Below are 18,339 nucleotides of genomic sequence, written 5' to 3' on the forward strand. Positions count from 1 at the left end.
TTTTGCGAGGATGCTTGATATTTGAGGCTGACTAATTCGAATGTACATATCTGTGAATATTAATTGCACAGGGGGAAAAAGACTTTGATATCAATCCCTTACAAATATAAACTCTATTGGGCACTGACAGATGGACACTTGATTCTGATTTTGTATGCATGGCACATTGAAGGTAAAAACAAAACAAGAAATAACTTGTACTGCTTGGGTTGAAACGTGATCCATTTCTAATAAAAAATAGAAATGACTTAAATACAACCTCTGCTGTCATCTTCATCTTCTCATGTGTAGGCTCAACCGGGAATTTCTGTGCACGGACAGATAATGTATCGATCACTTGGTCGGCGTTGATTAGAGCCCACACACTCGCTCCCAGTTGGCAGCACTGGGCTTACCGCCGAAGGACGCCTCCGTCTTGTTGGTCATAGAATGGCTGCTGTAAGTGTTAATGCTTGCACAAAATGTAGTTAATGTATCAAACAGCGTGATGTAGGTGTATTTTCTGCTTTCATAGCTTACTGGGACACTTAAGGGACTTAAGGGACACGTCCAGGATAAGCAGGTCCATTCCAGCACCTGAAATCTGATGAGTCCCTTTGCAACCCACCAGAATGTAATGTTATGTAAACAGGGTTGCTTCTGAAAAGGTTTCTCCAGAGCCAAAAAAAAGTATTTTAAAGTAGTGTAGTAGCACAGTTGTTGTTGTTTTTTGAATGTACTAGCATTGTGTTAAGTAATGTAGTGGCCTTTAATAGATGTACAATATAATAATAGATGTCATTTTTAAATTTATGTAATTGATCTAAATGTGTTTGATTTGTATTGATGTAATGTATGGATAATATAGGTGGTTGTGACAAGGCTCAGAAGATGAAGGGGGTGACTGGAGGGGTCAATGGGGAGCTTGAAACTGTTGATCAATTGTATCTAATGTAAATACCTGAGGTTCCCCCCTACTGTGTGCTGAGATGCTTAAGAGCAGGAGACAAACTGAACTCTTGGCTCATCCTCTGCAGACTGTGTTGCAGTCTGTATGACGGTGAAGCCTTCTCTGGCCAGAGAATAAATATTTTAAAGACAAACTTCTTTTTTTTCATGTATCACCATTGTTCTTATGGAGGCTTTGACAGAGAATTACATTACATTACAGTCATTTAGCAGACACTTTTATCCAAAGCAACTTACAATAAGTGCATTCAACATAGGTATTCAAGAGAACTACTAGTCACCAGAAGTCATAAGTACATTTCCTTTTCCAAACAAGCATCTAAGAGCATGAAGCAGAGCATAACTCAGAGCCAAAGTACAGTGCAGGAACAAACAAAAACAGTAAGTGCAAAAAGTAATACGAATACAATAAGTGCAACAAGCTAGTATGAATACAAGCTTGTGATATTCGTGATATATTGTCCATCACAAAGTCACATTCTGACCGTGCAGTATTGAGCTGTACTAGTGAAGTGAAATGCCCCCCAAAAAAGCTAATGAAAATGATAGGTATCAATATCTATCTATATATTTTATGTATAAATATCTCGATATATAATTATATTTATTTATATATATATATTTATTTATTTGTGTTAAACATTTTATTTCAAAATGCCCTTTTTCAAAAGTCTCTTTTGGTCTTTTTATTTTTCTATTATTCGAATTTTGAACACAACGTGTATCCTCGCGACTACTGACAGAAAAGCAGTCTCTCTAGTTCATTTGAACGTCCACTTAGTAATCGAGTGTATTGTTAGCTAGCTGATGCCAGTTTGTTGAGTTTGAGCTGGACTGCGTTACAGATGATGGAAACTCAAGAGGACCGTGCCTCGGACACCAGGGACCATCCCACCAGGATTAACAAATGCTGTGACTACATCGTGAAGCACTTCTTCTTCATTTCAACCATGGCAGCTGTAGTTACAGGTGAGTAGAGATAATTGTTAGCTTCAGGTTTTTGTAATGTAACGTTAACGCTAGCTAGCTGTGCTTTGCGTCAGGTTTCCGCGTTAAACCGTGACGTATCCCGCTTATGACACGGCCACTTACCAAATAAACAAATTAACTAATTCATTGATTTACTTTAACTCATGATATTGATTCCCAAAAAAATATTTTATTGATCTGAACATAATGTTATTGCTTCCGCTAGTCTAGCGGTCTGGACTAGCCTGAACTAGGCCCATAGCAACAGCCTTCCATAGCAATGTTGGAGGCTGCAATTTAATACGTCCCCAAGTTAACGGTCATTTAAACAAACAAACATTACGAATTCACAGCCAGTGAAAACATCAACATGCATTAATTAAACACTGTCTGTCATTGTGAATAGTAGCCACATCCCAAATAATTAATAAAGTGTGTTTATTAGGGCCCGAGCACCTACGTAGTCGGAACGGAGGACCTATTGTTATTCTAATGTTTATTATTATTATTATTATTATTATTATTATTATTATTATTGCGCGTGTTTCGTCGCAAAAATTAGGTGCTTGGGATACTGGGAATTTTTGGAAATTTGGCACGCAAGCCAGAATTTGCGAAAATTGCAGTCTGATTGGGGTGACCAGCTGAGGTGTGAAATATTGGCTCGATAGCGCCCCCTATTGAGTAGCCACAACTTTGGGTTTCACTTAGCTGTATGACATTTGGTAGGTATGTCGAACGTGATGGAATGTACAAAAAATCCTCTTGGAATTTTTCACTAAACCAAACAGGAAGTCGGCCATTTTGAATTTATAGACGTTTTTGGACCGTTTCAAGGCGCCGTATTTTAACGAACTCCTCCTAGAGATTTAACCCGATTGACTCCAGATTTGGTCAGTATGCTCTTGAGACCTTGGCATTTAAAAGTTACTCAAAGATCAAAAAGTTATCGAACTATGTAGCCGTACATAGTGCGAACACCATTCGCCATGAAAAAGGAAGTTGTTGTTACTCGGCCGTACATTGTCTAATCTGCTCCTAATTTCTCATATGTCATAACATCCTGACCCTGAACACATCTATATCACAATTTAGAATCATAGTAATGGCGCCACCTAGTGGCAAAATGAAGGTATAGGTTTTGTACTTTGACATTTAAAGTAAAATATGTAGTTATACAATATGATTTTATTTGTTCAGATTGGCAAATCGGCTCAATAGCGCCCCCTACAAAAACTTCTACGATGCAGCCCTCACAGTACGTTTAACATAGATTAACAAAATTTGGTAGGCACATGTATCACATGTGGACTTAAATAAAAGTCTCTTGGGGCCATGCCCTAAACCTAACAGGAAGTCAGCCATTTTGAATTTAGTATGAATTTCTAGTGTCGTTTTTGCAATTTCCAGGCGCTCTACTTTAACGAACTCCTCCTAGGGAATTAATCAGATCAACTTAGAATTTGGTCAGAACAATCTAAAGACCTTTGTGATTAAAAGTTACTCAAAGCTTGTTGTTTCGTGAAAGGCCGTTGCCGTGACGATGCATTCTTCCCATGAAAAACGAAAGTGTTTTTGAGGGGCTAAAAATGCTCAAAACATAACCAAACTTGTCAAACACATTTAAAATCCTGAATGTAGTTATCTAATGTGATTTTAATGCTTCAGAGTGGCAAGTCTGCTCGATAGCGCCCCTAGAATATTTTGACGATGCAGCCCTCGCAGTACGTTTCACCTAGATGTATAAAATTTGGTAAGCAGATGTATCACATGTAGACTTAAAAAAAAGTCTAGGGGTCCATGCTCTAATCCCAACTGGAAGTCAGCCATTTTGATAAATGATCAGTATAAATGATCAGTCCAGAGCTTCTACATGAGAATCAGGTTAAATGTTACAATGAATGCTTCACACTACAATCTAAAGTTACAGAAGAGCTTAAAATGAAAACAGTCTTAGAGACCTGCCAGTACCCTCGACGTGCGTGAAGTTGCGAGGGCCTGATCAATGCTGCTTGATTCTGACTGATTTTTGAGCTAGCTGTAATGCTAATAGATGGTATATTGGGTTTTATTAATGTGTGACTTCTGTTCAACGTGAGTTATTTTATTTCAATTCGTCAATGTGGACAATTTATGGACTTTGAAAGCCCAATTTCTCATCAAAGAATGCCTTAAGATCAGCGTTACTTATTGCTCAAATGTTTGAGCTTCATTGTGCAGCGAGTTTAACAGTCTGGAGTCTTGTTTTTCATGAAAGAGCTTCAAGTCTTCAGAATTGTGTGCATAGTTACATGTTTTTGTGTGTATACAATGGAGAAAAACTGTATTACTGCAAATATATAAATATGGCAAAACTTTCATCAGTGGGCCATAGGCTCAATCACTTTTTTTCTTCTATTCTCACGCATTTAAAACCATTTACTTGTTCTAATTATATTATCTTTTTTATTTTCACACAGGGATTGGATTGGGCATGATTTTCAAGACCTACGTCCCTCTTACAGACCGTAACAGATTCTTCTTCGCCATGCCAGGAGAAATTCTCCTTCGGCTGCTTAAGCTTTTCAGTGTTCCTCTAATTGTGACAAGTGTGGTGAGAGGTAAATCAGATGTGCACTTCTGCCCCGTTAACTGTTGCATCAGGTTACACACAGGGCACACAGGTGGCCTGTCACATTTCAGCCCGCTGTCCGTGAATTGTGTTCATTTACATTACAGGCACCCTATATACAGTACGTACATATCATCATTTTGTTCATAATCATAATCTTTTATTTTTATGTTTTGAATGTAGGAGCAGCTGGCCTGACCATTGACACCTCCGTGAAAATGTCTTTCCGTATGGGAGTGTACATTGTCTCGACGACTATTGTGTCTGTATCTATAGGTAAGAGAAGTTTTGGGGCTACTTTCTTTATATGTGCACATTTCTGCATACAATCACATAATTATTAAACCCATGTAACACGAAGCAACTCTTTATTGTCCCTTTCCTGTTTTATTTAAGTGTTTAAATGTCATCAACTGTCAGTCATTTTCACATCATGGGTTATTTTTCATGTTGTATGTATATCAATTAGCATTAAAAAGTAATACTTTGTTCAGTTTTGGTTACAGAAAGCCATGGAGCAACTCTAAACTAAAGACAAAGAAAACATTCTCATTATGATAGTTGTGGCTGTGTATTTATAAATCACTTCTCTTGAAACTAATGAAGGACTTTGTTGATCAAAATATGTGTGTCCAAACATGTTGGACGTAATGTTTATTTTCACTTTATTATTCTTATTTTCTTTCTAATTTTCTCATTTCTAGTAGAACATTTTTAGACATAAAAATGAAGCCTTTGTGAGCTCATTTTGTGAATCCCGATTAAAACCATTGTTTTCATTAAGTCACGAGCCATATTGAACAGCATGCCACTTTTGCCGCTTACGTCCAACCTTGAATATGTGTTGTAGGATTGACACTGGTTCTGCTGGTCAAGCCTGGGGTTGCTCACGTTGATGACCAAGATGAGCTGAATAAAATGGACGTGTTCGCCACCGTAGATACCATCGTGGATCTACTGATGTGAGAAGAAATTGACATTACATCTGAGTTAAAGCTGAATTCAGTGTATGATTTGTCAACATTTGCAAGCTGACTAATATGTTTGACTCTTCTTTATTCTTTATAGTAACCTGATGCCACAGAATATGATCCAGGCTTGCTTCCAACAGGTATGTTTTTCATACCTATACCCTTTTCCTTGCGTTCCACGAGAGAGAAACATGTCGTATTTACTTTTCTTAGTACAAGACTGTGAAGGTGGTGCATAGAAATCGTGTAACGGTACGTCTCTTCTTCTCGTCACTATTAAGATCCTTTATTGAAGTGCAATGATAGTTGATGATACATGAAGTTTCCCTCAGACCACTGTAACTACTGTTTCCCCCATCTTGTGTCAGAATGCCACTTATATGCAACTGACGGGTCACTACGTCCAAGGACCCAACACAATGGGCCTGATGCTGTACTCCTTTGTTTTGGGATTGTGCCTGAAGAAGATCGGAGAAAGTGTCAGACTCGCCTTGGAAGTCGTTATCATCCTCAACAAGGCCATGAAAATTCTCCTCAACAAGGCTTTGTAGTAAAGTGAAACAGCATAATCAATACCATGTGGCAATATTCTGTCAGTGTTTATGCACTTCTATAACTTTAAAAACGTTTTTTTCTAATGACAGGGTTGTCTATTAGAACAGGAAGCATCACAGTATATTTCCCTCTTCTACCCTTAGTTAACATGAAAAAATAATCAAATAAAGATAATTAGTTAATGTTTCAGATAAGTATTGCTTTTCCAACAATATGTATTCCTAATCATATTAGATTTTTTTTCCCAGATGAGAGAAATCAAACTTTGGAGTAATATTGTAACATATTCCTTTTTTTGTCTTTTCTCTAGCTACTTGCCAGTTGCAGTGGTGTTTATGATTGGCAGCCATGTTATTGAGGGTCACGACTGGGACACTATCTACAAACTGTTAAAGTTAATAGCTGTGGTTCTTACTGGGTACATCCATAAAAGTCAGACTAAAAAATACCAAATTGGCCTTTAAGTCTTCTACTAATTTCATGTCGTCAGCATCAGTATTTATTGTGTATTAAATTGTATTTTTCAGACTCGCAATCCATGCAGTAATAGTTCTACCTATGGTGTATCTTCTGTGGGCCAGACGTAACCCATTGCCTGTCATTAGAGGGGTTTTTCCTGCCTTACTGAGTGCGTTGATCATCTCCTCCAGGTAAGAGGATATTTGAGGGTATGGTTCTAGTTGTTTGAAGCTTGCTCTGTGTGCTTATTTTTTATATCTATCATCAAAGCTGCCTAATTGTAAAGCAATTAAAAACATTTTAAAAGGTATTTTTACATGTATGATTGCTCTTATATGATTCGTGCAACGAGAAAGCATGCATTGTGTCCCAAAGCTCCGCCACACAGCCCATCACATTGAAATGCTGTGAGGAGAGAAACCAGATCGACAACAGAATCACCCGCTTCATGCTGCCCATCATGACCACTGTCAACATGGACGGGACGGCCCTTTATGAGGCAGTCGCCGTACTTTTCGTCGCCCAACTCACCAACATCGATCTGAACATTGACCAGATAATCAGCATCGGGTAAGTCGCAGTTATTGTCTCTCCCATCTGTCCCAAGAATTAAAGAAAATCATAGATATCAACGTTGGTTAAAATTACATAATATGGCAGATTTTAAACTTGAAAAGTACTTTTTTGTATTTCTGTGTCTTCAGAAATCGACTCTCGTCATTCACTGAACAGTCCGTTTGTTTGCTCTGCAGAGTGCTTTCAGCAGTCTCCAGCCTAGGATCAGCAGGGATGCCGGCGACAGGAGCCGTGACCACCCTCTTTATTTTGGCAGCACTGGGCTTACCGCCGAAGGACGCCTCCGTCTTGTTGGTCATAGAATGGCTGCTGTAAGTGTTAATGCTTGCACAAAATGTAGTTAATGTATCAAACAGCGTGATGTAGGTGTATTTTCTGCTTTCATAGCTTACTGTGATTTCTGTCTTCTAGAGACCGCTTCAACACTGTAGTAAATGTGATGGGAGACTGCATCGGCGTGGCACTGGTCCACCAACTGTCCCAAAAGGAACTGGGGGAATTGGATAAAGAAAACTAACAAGTAAATAAGAGAGGTTTCAAGACGTTTTACGGCCAAAGTAAACCAGTCCCGTTGGACATCAGACATAGAAGTTACGGCAGCAGCTGGAGACTGTCCAACATATGCTCTGGAGTTTTTACAGTTTATGTGCCACCATTGATGGCTGTGTTGTGTTTTGTCTAACTATGACGGCCAATGATGATGCTAAGGGACACGTCCAGGATAAGCAGGTCCATTCCAGCACCTGACATCTGATGAGTCCCTTTGCAACCCACCAGAATGTAATGTTATGTAAACAGGGTTGCTTCTGAAAAGGTTTCTCCAGAGCCAAAAAAAAGTATTTTAAAGTAGTGTAGTAGTACAGTTGTTGTTGTTTTTTTGAATGTACTAGCATTGTGTTAAGTAATGTAGTGGCCTTTAATAGATGTACAATATAATAATAGATGTCATTTTTGAATTTATGTAATTGATCTAAATGTGTTTGATTTGTATTGATGTAATGTATGGATGATATAGGTGGTTGTGGAATTAAATCAATTTAACATGAATTGAAATCATCTCTATTGATTTTAATGGTATTTTTTTAAATTAAGTAATCCCAGGGGAACACACACACACACACACACACACACACACACACACACCTGTTAAGGTAAAGGTAAAATACCAGGAATGCACAGTGTATCTCTGCAACTACAAAGTCTATTTGATTGATCTTAGCATCAAAATAAAGCTAACACTACAGAGGTGTAAGCATCAGTCTATATGTAACTGGGTCAGACTAAATGAAGATGACACGGCATACATTTAAATGAAACAGACAGACAAGAGAAAAATGTATGTTTTCTTAATCTAAATGCAACTGTTTGGGGCTTTGTTTTGAAAGCAAATCAATCAGAACTCTTTACATGTTCCCACTCAAAGAAAAAATACCCACACTAAAAACCCTAACCTATCATGACTGTATGGACTCACAGACTCGCCGTGCTTTCACGTGCAAGGCTGCGGATTGGCTGTCTGATGCCGTAGGAAGGCCACGTGCAAACATATACTGACGGCTGGAATCCACCTAAAAGCGTCTTTTGGTCGTGGCGTGATAAGTGTCTCAACTTTTTATATTGACTTTTTTTGTGTTTGTAGCATGAAGTAGCAAAATGGCTAGCGCCTTTGCGGTCTATGCTAGCACCCCTAGGGTTGCAGTCTGCTCATTTAGGCGCTTGGTGTTGGAGTTTGTCGAGTTCAAAATGGTTCTCATGAGCTTTGTTTGTTCTGATACTCAGAGGAAAGGAGCACCACGTGCAGCTAAATATTTTTAAAGCTGAAGATGTTTTTTTGGCGATTTGTGATGAAAAGTGTGATAGAAAATTTAGTTGTGCTAGTACATTTCTACTGTGATTTAGTTCATGTGCCTTACTCACTAACAAAACTATATGTGACACATGATTGTGTAAGGAGAGTGGTAACAGGACCATATGGGGTATCTCTGGCCTTTTGCTTTGATAAGAGGGAGCAACTAAATGGGGGTTGCAGTTTAACCAGAGAATGTTGAGGTGTGAAGATTCTCAGAGATAGGCAAGGGTAATAAAGACATGTCTTTGTGTGACAAGGCTCAGAAGATGAAGGGGGTGACTGGAGGGGTCAATGGGGAGCTTGAAACTGTTGATCAATTGTATCTAATGTAAATACCTGAGGTTCCCCCCTACTGTGTGCTGAGATGCTTAAGAGCAGGAGACAAACTGAACTCTTGGCTCATCCTCTGCAGACTGTGTTGCAGTCTGTATGACGGTGAAGCCTTCTCTGGCCAGAGAATAAATATTTTAAAGACAAACTTCTTTTTTTTCATGTATCACCATTGTTCTTATGGAGGCTTTGACAGAGAATTACATTACATTACAGTCATTTAGCAGACGCTTTTATCCAAAGCAACTTACAATAAGTGCATTCAACATAGGTATTCAAGAGAACTACTAGTCACCAGAAGTCATAAGTACATTTCCTTTTCCAAACAAGCATCTAAGAGCATGAAGCAGAGCATAACTCAGAGCCAAAGTACAGTGCAGGAACAAACAAAAACAGTAAGTGCAAAAAGTAATACGAATACAATAAGTGCAACAAGCTAGTATGAATACAAGCTTGTGATATTCGTGATATATTGTCCATCACAAAGTCACATTCTGACCGTGCAGTATTGAGCTGTACTAGTGAAGTGAAATGCCCCCCCAAAAAGCTAATGAAAATGATAGGTATCAATATCTATCTATATATTTTATGTATAAATATCTCGATATATAATTATATTTATTTATATATATATATATATTTATATATATTTATTTATTTGTGTTAAACATTTTATTTCAAAATGCCCTTTTTCAAAAGTCTCTTTTGGTCTTTTTATTTTTCTATTATTCGAATTTTGAACACAACGTGTATCCTAGCGACTACTGACAGAAAAGCAGTCTCTCTAGTTCATTTGAACGTCCACTTAGTAATCGAGTGTATTGTTAGCTAGCTGATGCCAGTTTGTTGAGTTTGAGCTGGACTGCGTTACAGATGATGGAAACTCAAGAGGACCGTGCCTCGGACACCAGGGACCATCCCACCAGGATTAACAAATGCTGTGACTACATCGTGAAGCACTTCTTCTTCATTTCAACCATGGCAGCTGTAGTTACAGGTGAGTAGAGATAATTGTTAGCTTCAGGTTTTTGTAATGTAACGTTAACGCTAGCTAGCTGTGCTTTGCGTCAGGTTTCCGCGTTAAACCGTGACGTATCCCGCTTATGACACGGCCACTTACCAAATAAACAAATTAACTAATTCATTGATTTACTTTAACTCATGATATTGATTCCAAAAAAAATATTTTATTGATCTGAACATAATGTTATTGCTTCCGCTAGTCTAGCGGTCTGGACTAGCCTGAACTAGGCCCATAGCAACAGCCTTCCATAGCAATGTTGGAGGCTGCAATTTAATACGTCACCAAGTTAACGGTCATTTAAACAAACAAACATTACGAATTCACAGCCAGTGAAAACATCAACATGCATTAATTAAACACTGTCTGTCATTGTGAATAGTAGCCACATCCCAAATAATTAATAAAGTGTGTTTATTAGGGCCCGAGCACCTACGTAGTCGGAACGGAGGACCTATTGTTATTCTAATGTTTATTATTATTATTATTATTATTATTATTATTATTATTATTATTGCGCGTGTTTCGTCGCAAAAATTAGGTGCTTGGGATACTGGGAATTTTTGGAAATTTGGCACGCAAGCCAGAATTTGCGAAAATTGCAGTCTGATTGGGGTGACCAGCTGAGGTGTGAAATATTGGCTCGATAGCGCCCCCTATTGAGTAGCCACAACTTTGGGTTTCACTTAGCTGTATGACATTTGGTAGGTATGTCGAACGTGATGGAATGTACAAAAAATCCTCTTGGAATTTTTCACTAAACCAAACAGGAAGTCGGCCATTTTGAATTTATAGACGTTTTTGGACCGTTTCAAGGCGCCGTATTTTAACGAACTCCTCCTAGAGATTTAACCCGATTGACTCCAGATTTGGTCAGTATGCTCTTGAGACCTTGGCATTTAAAAGTTACTCAAAGATCAAAAAGTTATCGAACTATGTAGCCGTACATAGTGCGAACACCATTCGCCATGAAAAAGGAAGTTGTTGTTACTCGGCCGTACATTGTCTAATCTGCTCCTAATTTCTCATATGTCATAACATCCTGACCCTGAACACATCTATATCACAATTTAGAATCATAGTAATGGCGCCACCTAGTGGCAAAATGAAGGTATAGGTTTTGTACTTTGACATTTAAAGTAAAATATGTAGTTATACAATATGATTTTATTTGTTCAGATTGGCAAATCGGCTCAATAGCGCCCCCTACAAAAACTTCTTCGATGCAGCCCTCACAGTACGTTTAACATAGATTAACAAAATTTGGTAGGCACATGTATCACATGTGGACTTAAATAAAAGTCTCTTGGGGCCATGCCCTAAACCTAACCGGAAGTCAGCCATTTTGAATTTAGTATGAATTTCTAGTGTCGTTTTTGCAATTTCCAGGCGCTCTACTTTAACGAACTCCTCCTAGGGAATTAATCAGATCAACTTAGAATTTGGTCAGAACAATCTAAAGACCTTTGTGATTAAAAGTTACTCAAAGCTTGTTGTTTCGTGAAAGGCTGTTGCCGTGACGATGCATTCTTCCCATGAAAAACGAAAGTGTTTTTGAGGGGCTAAAAATGCTCAAAACATAACCAAACTTGTCAAACACATTTAAAATCCTGAATGTAGTTATCTAATGTGATTTTAATGCTTCAGAGTGGCAAGTCTGCTCGATAGCGCCCCTAGAATATTTTGACGATGCAGCCCTCGCAGTACGTTTCACCTAGATGTATAAAATTTGGTAAGCAGATGTATCACATGTAGACTTAAAAAAAAGTCTAGGGGTCCATGCTCTAATCCCAACTGGAAGTCAGCCATTTTGATAAATGATCAGTATAAATGATCAGTCCAGAGCTTCTACATGAGAATCAGGTTAAATGTTACAATGAATGCTTCACACTACAATCTAAAGTTACAGAAGAGCTTAAAATGAAAACAGTCTTAGAGACCTGCCAGTACCCTCGACGTGCGTGAAGTTGCGAGGGCCTGATCAATGCTGCTTGATTCTGACTGATTTTTGAGCTAGCTGTAATGCTAATAGATGGTATATTGGGTTTTATTAATGTGTGACTTCTGTTCAACGTGAGTTATTTTATTTCAATTCGTCAATGTGGACAATTTATGGACTTTGAAAGCCCAATTTCTCATCAAAGAATGCCTTAAGATCAGCGTTACTTATTGCTCAAATGTTTGAGCTTCATTGTGCAGCGAGTTTAACAGTCTGGAGTCTTGTTTTTCATGAAAGAGCTTCAAGTTTTCAGAATTGTGTGCATAGTTACATGTTTTTGTGTGTATACAATGGAGAAAAACTGTATTACTGCAAATATATAAATATGGCAAAACTTTCATCAGTGGGCCATAGGCTCAATCACTTTTTTTCTTCTATTCTCACGCATTTAAAACCATTTACTTGTTCTAATTATATTATCTTTTTTATTTTCACACAGGGATTGGATTGGGCATGATTTTCAAGACCTACGTCCCTCTTACAGACCGTAACAGATTCTTCTTCGCCATGCCAGGAGAAATTCTCCTTCGGCTGCTTAAGCTTTTCAGTGTTCCTCTAATTGTGACAAGTGTGGTGAGAGGTAAATCAGATGTGCACTTCTGCCCCGTTAACTGTTGCATCAGGTTACACACAGGGCACACAGGTGGCCTGTCACATTTCAGCCCGCTGTCCGTGAATTGTGTTCATTTACATTACAGGCACCCTATATACAGTACGTACATATCATCATTTTGTTCATAATCATAATCTTTTATTTTTATGTTTTGAATGTAGGAGCAGCTGGCCTGACCATTGACACCTCCGTGAAAATGTCTTTCCGTATGGGAGTGTACATTGTCTCGACGACTATTGTGTCTGTATCTATAGGTAAGAGAAGTTTTGGGGCTACTTTCTTTATATGTGCACATTTCTGCATACAATCACATAATTATTAAACCCATGTAACACGAAGCAACTCTTTATTGTCCCTTTCCTGTTTTATTTAAGTGTTTAAATGTCATCAACTGTCAGTCATTTTCACATCATGGGTTATTTTTCATGTTGTATGTATATCAATTAGCATTAAAAAGTAATACTTTGTTCAGTTTTGGTTACAGAAAGCCATGGAGCAACTCTAAACTAAAGACAAAGAAAACATTCTCATTATGATAGTTGTGGCTGTGTATTTATAAATCACTTCTCTTGAAACTAATGAAGGACTTTGTTGATCAAAATATGTGTGTCCAAACATGTTGGACGTAATGTTTATTTTCACTTTATTATTCTTATTTTCTTTCTAATTTTCTCATTTCTAGTAGAACATTTTTAGACATAAAAATGAAGCCTTTGTGAGCTCATTTTGTGAATCCCGATTAAAACCATTGTTTTCATTAAGTCACGAGCCATATTGAACAGCATGCCACTTTTGCCGCTTACGTCCAACCTTGAATATGTGTTGTAGGATTGACACTGGTTCTGCTGGTCAAGCCTGGGGTTGCTCACGTTGATGACCAAGATGAGCTGAATAAAATGGACGTGTTCGCCACCGTAGATACCATCGTGGATCTACTGATGTGAGAAGAAATTGACATTACATCTGAGTTAAAGCTGAATTCAGTGTATGATTTGTCAACATTTGCAAGCTGACTAATATGTTTGACTCTTCTTTATTCTTTATAGTAACCTGATGCCACAGAATATGATCCAGGCTTGCTTCCAACAGGTATGTTTTTCATACCTATACCCTTTTCCTTGCGTTCCACGAGAGAGAAACATGTCGTATTTACTTTTCTTAGTACAAGACTGTGAAGGTGGTGCATAGAAATCGTGTAACGGTACGTCTCTTCTTCTCGTCACTATTAAGATCCTTTATTGAAGTGCAATGATAGTTGATGATACATGAAGTTTCCCTCAGACCACTGTAACTACTGTTTCCCCCATCTTGTGTCAGAATGCCACTTATATGCAACTGACGGGTCACTACGTCCAAGGACCCAACACAATGGGCCTGATGCTGTACTCCTTTGTTTTGGGATTGTGCCTGAAGAAGATCGGAGAAAGTGTCAGACTCGCCTTGGAAGTCGTTATCATCCTCAACAAGGCCATGAAAATTCTCCTCAACAAGGCTTTGTAGTAAAGTGAAACAGCATAATCAATACCATGTGGCAATATTCTGTCAGTGTTTATGCACTTCTATAACTTTAAAAACGTTTTTTTCTAATGACAGGGTTGTCTATTAGAACAGGAAGCATCACAGTATATTTCCCTCTTCTACCCTTAGTTAACATGAAAAAATAATCAAATAAAGATAATTAGTTAATGTTTCAGATAAGTATTGCTTTTCCAACAATATGTATTCCTAATCATATTAGATTTTTTTTCCCAGATGAGAGAAATCAAACTTTGGAGTAATATTGTAACATATTCCTTTTTTTGTCTTTTCTCTAGCTACTTGCCAGTTGCAGTGGTGTTTATGATTGGCAGCCATGTTATTGAGGGTCACGACTGGGACACTATCTACAAACTGTTAAAGTTAATAGCTGTGGTTCTTACTGGGTACATCCATAAAAGTCAGACTAAAAAATACCAAATTGGCCTTTAAGTCTTCTACTAATTTCATGTCGTCAGCATCAGTATTTATTGTGTATTAAATTGTATTTTTCAGACTCGCAATCCATGCAGTAATAGTTCTACCTATGGTGTATCTTCTGTGGGCCAGACGTAACCCATTGCCTGTCATTAGAGGGGTTTTTCCTGCTTTACTGAGTGCGTTGATCATCTCCTCCAGGTAAGAGGATATTTGAGGGTATGGTTCTAGTTGTTTGAAGCTTGCTCTGTGTGCTTATTTTTTATATCTATCATCAAAGCTGCCTAATTGTAAAGCAATTAAAAACATTTTAAAAGGTATTTTTACATGTATGATTGCTCTTATATGATTCGTGCAACGAGAAAGCATGCATTGTGTCCCAAAGCTCCGCCACACAGCCCATCACATTGAAATGCTGTGAGGAGAGAAACCAGATCGACAACAGAATCACCCGCTTCATGCTGCCCATCATGACCACTGTCAACATGGACGGGACGGCCCTTTATGAGGCAGTCGCCGTACTTTTCGTCGCCCAACTCACCAACATCGATCTGAACATTGACCAGATAATCAGCATCGGGTAAGTCGCAGTTATTGTCTCTCCCATCTGTCCCAAGAATTAAAGAAAATCATAGATATCAACGTTGGTTAAAATTACATAATATGGCAGATTTTAAACTTGAAAAGTACTTTTTTGTATTTCTGTGTCTTCAGAAATCGACTCTCGTCATTCACTGAACAGTCCGTTTGTTTGCTCTGCAGAGTGCTTTCAGCAGTCTCCAGCCTAGGATCAGCAGGGATGCCGGCGACAGGAGCCGTGACCACCCTCTTTATTTTGGCAGCACTGGGCTTACCGCCGAAGGACGCCTCCGTCTTGTTGGTCATAGAATGGCTGCTGTAAGTGTTAATGCTTGCACAAAATGTAGTTAATGTATCAAACAGCGTGATGTAGGTGTATTTTCTGCTTTCATAGCTTACTGTGATTTCTGTCTTCTAGAGACCGCTTCAACACTGTAGTAAATGTGATGGGAGACTGCATCGGCGTGGCACTGGTCCACCAACTGTCCCAAAAGGAACTGGGGGAATTGGATAAAGAAAACTAACAAGTAAATAAGAGAGGTTTCAAGACGTTTTACGGCCAAAGTAAACCAGTCCCGTTGGACATCAGACATAGAAGTTACGGCAGCAGCTGGAGACTGTCCAACATATGCTCTGGAGTTTTTACAGTTTATGTGCCACCATTGATGGCTGTGTTGTGTTTTGTCTAACTATGACGGCCAATGATGATGCTAAGGGACACGTCCAGGATAAGCAGGTCCATTCCAGCACCTGACATCTGATGAGTCCCTTTGCAACCCACCAGAATGTAATGTTATGTAAACAGGGTTGCTTCTGAAAAGGTTTCTCCAGAGCCAAAAAAAAGTATTTTAAAGTAGTGTAGTAGTACAGTTGTTGTTGTTTTTTTGAATGTACTAGCATTGTGTTAAGTAATGTAGTGGCCTTTAATAGATTTACAATATAATAATAGATGTCATTTTTGAATTTATGTAATTGATCTAAATGTGTTTGATTTGTATTGATGTAATGTATGGATGATATAGGTGGTTGTGGAATTAAATCAATTTAACATGAATTGAAATCATCTCTATTGATTTTAATGGTATTTTTTTAAATTAAGTAATCCCAGGGGAACACACACACACACACACACACACACACACACACACACACACACACACACACACCTGTTAAGGTAAAGGTAAAATACCAGGAATGCACAGTGTATCTCTGCAACTACAAAGTCTATTTGATTGATCTTAGCATCAAAATAAAGCTAACACTACAGAGGTGTAAGCATCAGTCTATATGTAACTGGGTCAGACTAAATGAAGATGACACGGCATACATTTAAATGAAACAGACAGACAAGAGAAAAATGTATGTTTTCTTAATCTAAATGCAACTGTTTGGGGCTTTGTTTTGAAAGCAAATCAATCAGAACTCTTTACATGTTCCCACTCAAAGAAAAAATACCCACACTAAAAACCCTAACCTATCATGACTGTATGGACTCACAGACTCGCCGTGCTTTCACGTGCAAGGCTGCGGATTGGCTGTCTGATGCCGTAGGAAGGCCACGTGCAAACATATACTGACGGCTGGAATCCACCTAAAAGCGTCTTTTGGTCGTGGCGTGATAAGTGTCTCAACTTTTTATATTGACTTTTTTTGTGTTTGTAGCATGAAGTAGCAAAATGGCTAGCGCCTTTGCGGTCTATGCTAGCACCCCTAGGGTTGCAGTCTGCTCATTTAGGCGCTTGGTGTTGGAGTTTGTCGAGTTCAAAATGGTTCTCATGAGCTTTGTTTGTTCTGATACTCAGAGGAAAGGAGCACCACGTGCAGCTAAATATTTTTAAAGCTGAAGATGTTTTTTTGGCGATTTGTGATGAAAAGTGTGATAGAAAATTTAGTTGTGCTAGTACATTTCTACTGTGATTTAGTTCATGTGCCTTACTCACTAACAAAACTATATGTGACACATGATTGTGTAAGGAGAGTGGTAACAGGACCATATGGGGTATCTCTGGCCTTTTGCTTTGATAAGAGGGAGCAACTAAATGGGGGTTGCAGTTTAACCAGAGAATGTTGAGGTGTGAAGATTCTCAGAGATAGGCAAGGGTAATAAAGACATGTCTTTGTGTGACAAGGCTCAGAAGATGAAGGGGGTGACTGGAGGGGTCAATGGGGAGCTTGAAACTGTTGATCAATTGTATCTAATGTAAATACCTGAGGTTCCCCCCTACTGTGTGCTGAGATGCTTAAGAGCAGGAGACAAACTGAACTCTTGGCTCATCCTCTGCAGACTGTGTTGCAGTCTGTATGACGGTGAAGCCTTCTCTGGCCAGAGAATAAATATTTTAAAGACAAACTTCTTTTTTTTCATGTATCACCATTGTTCTTATGGAGGCTTTGACAGAGAATTACATTACATTACAGTCATTTAGCAGACGCTTTTATCCAAAGCAACTTACAATAAGTGCATTCAACATAGGTATTCAAGAGAACTACTAGTCACCAGAAGTCATAAGTACATTTCCTTTTCCAAACAAGCATCTAAGAGCATGAAGCAGAGCATAACTCAGAGCCAAAGTACAGTGCAGGAACAAACAAAAACAGTAAGTGCAAAAAGTAATACGAATACAATAAGTGCAACAAGCTAGTATGAATACAAGCTTGTGATATTCGTGATATATTGTCCATCACAAAGTCACATTCTGACCGTGCAGTATTGAGCTGTACTAGTGAAGTGAAATGCCCCCCCAAAAAGCTAATGAAAATGATAGGTATCAATATCTATCTATATATTTTATGTATAAATATCTCGATATATAATTATATTTATTTATATATATATATATATTTATATATATTTATTTATTTGTGTTAAACATTTTATTTCAAAATGCCCTTTTTCAAAAGTCTCT

At 38.3% G+C, this 18,339-nt stretch overlaps 2 protein-coding genes across 2 annotated transcripts; both read left to right on the forward strand.

Moving 5' to 3' along the window:
• The first annotated feature begins 1,653 nt into the window (after positions 1-1,653).
• On the forward strand, positions 1,654-8,136 carry LOC137886833 (excitatory amino acid transporter 3-like). The gene is made up of 12 exons (XM_068729483.1): positions 1,654-1,917; positions 4,377-4,517; positions 4,712-4,804; positions 5,379-5,490; positions 5,597-5,639; positions 5,713-5,751; positions 5,868-6,049; positions 6,365-6,472; positions 6,582-6,704; positions 6,889-7,083; positions 7,266-7,400; positions 7,501-8,136. Exons 1-12 carry the CDS (start codon positions 1,794-1,796, stop codon positions 7,604-7,606), a joined length of 1,401 nt encoding a protein of 466 aa, XP_068585584.1. The 5' UTR covers positions 1,654-1,793; the 3' UTR covers positions 7,607-8,136.
• Positions 8,137-10,063: 1,927 nt separating this feature from the next.
• LOC137886840 (excitatory amino acid transporter 3-like) lies at positions 10,064-16,355 on the forward strand. Its single transcript, XM_068729496.1, has 12 exons — positions 10,064-10,265; positions 12,728-12,868; positions 13,063-13,155; positions 13,730-13,841; positions 13,948-13,990; positions 14,064-14,102; positions 14,219-14,400; positions 14,716-14,823; positions 14,933-15,055; positions 15,240-15,434; positions 15,617-15,751; positions 15,852-16,355. The coding sequence occupies exons 1-12, from the start codon at positions 10,142-10,144 to the stop codon at positions 15,955-15,957; spliced, it is 1,401 nt and encodes a 466-aa protein (XP_068585597.1). The 5' UTR covers positions 10,064-10,141; the 3' UTR covers positions 15,958-16,355.
• Positions 16,356-18,339: the final 1,984 nt, after the last annotated feature.

This window comes from Cebidichthys violaceus, unplaced genomic scaffold (genome assembly GCF_023349555.1).
Source record: "Cebidichthys violaceus isolate CVI_PGR_0920_01 unplaced genomic scaffold, fCebVio1.0.p SCAF_46, whole genome shotgun sequence".
NCBI classification, from domain to species: domain Eukaryota; kingdom Metazoa; phylum Chordata; class Actinopteri; order Perciformes; family Stichaeidae; genus Cebidichthys; species Cebidichthys violaceus.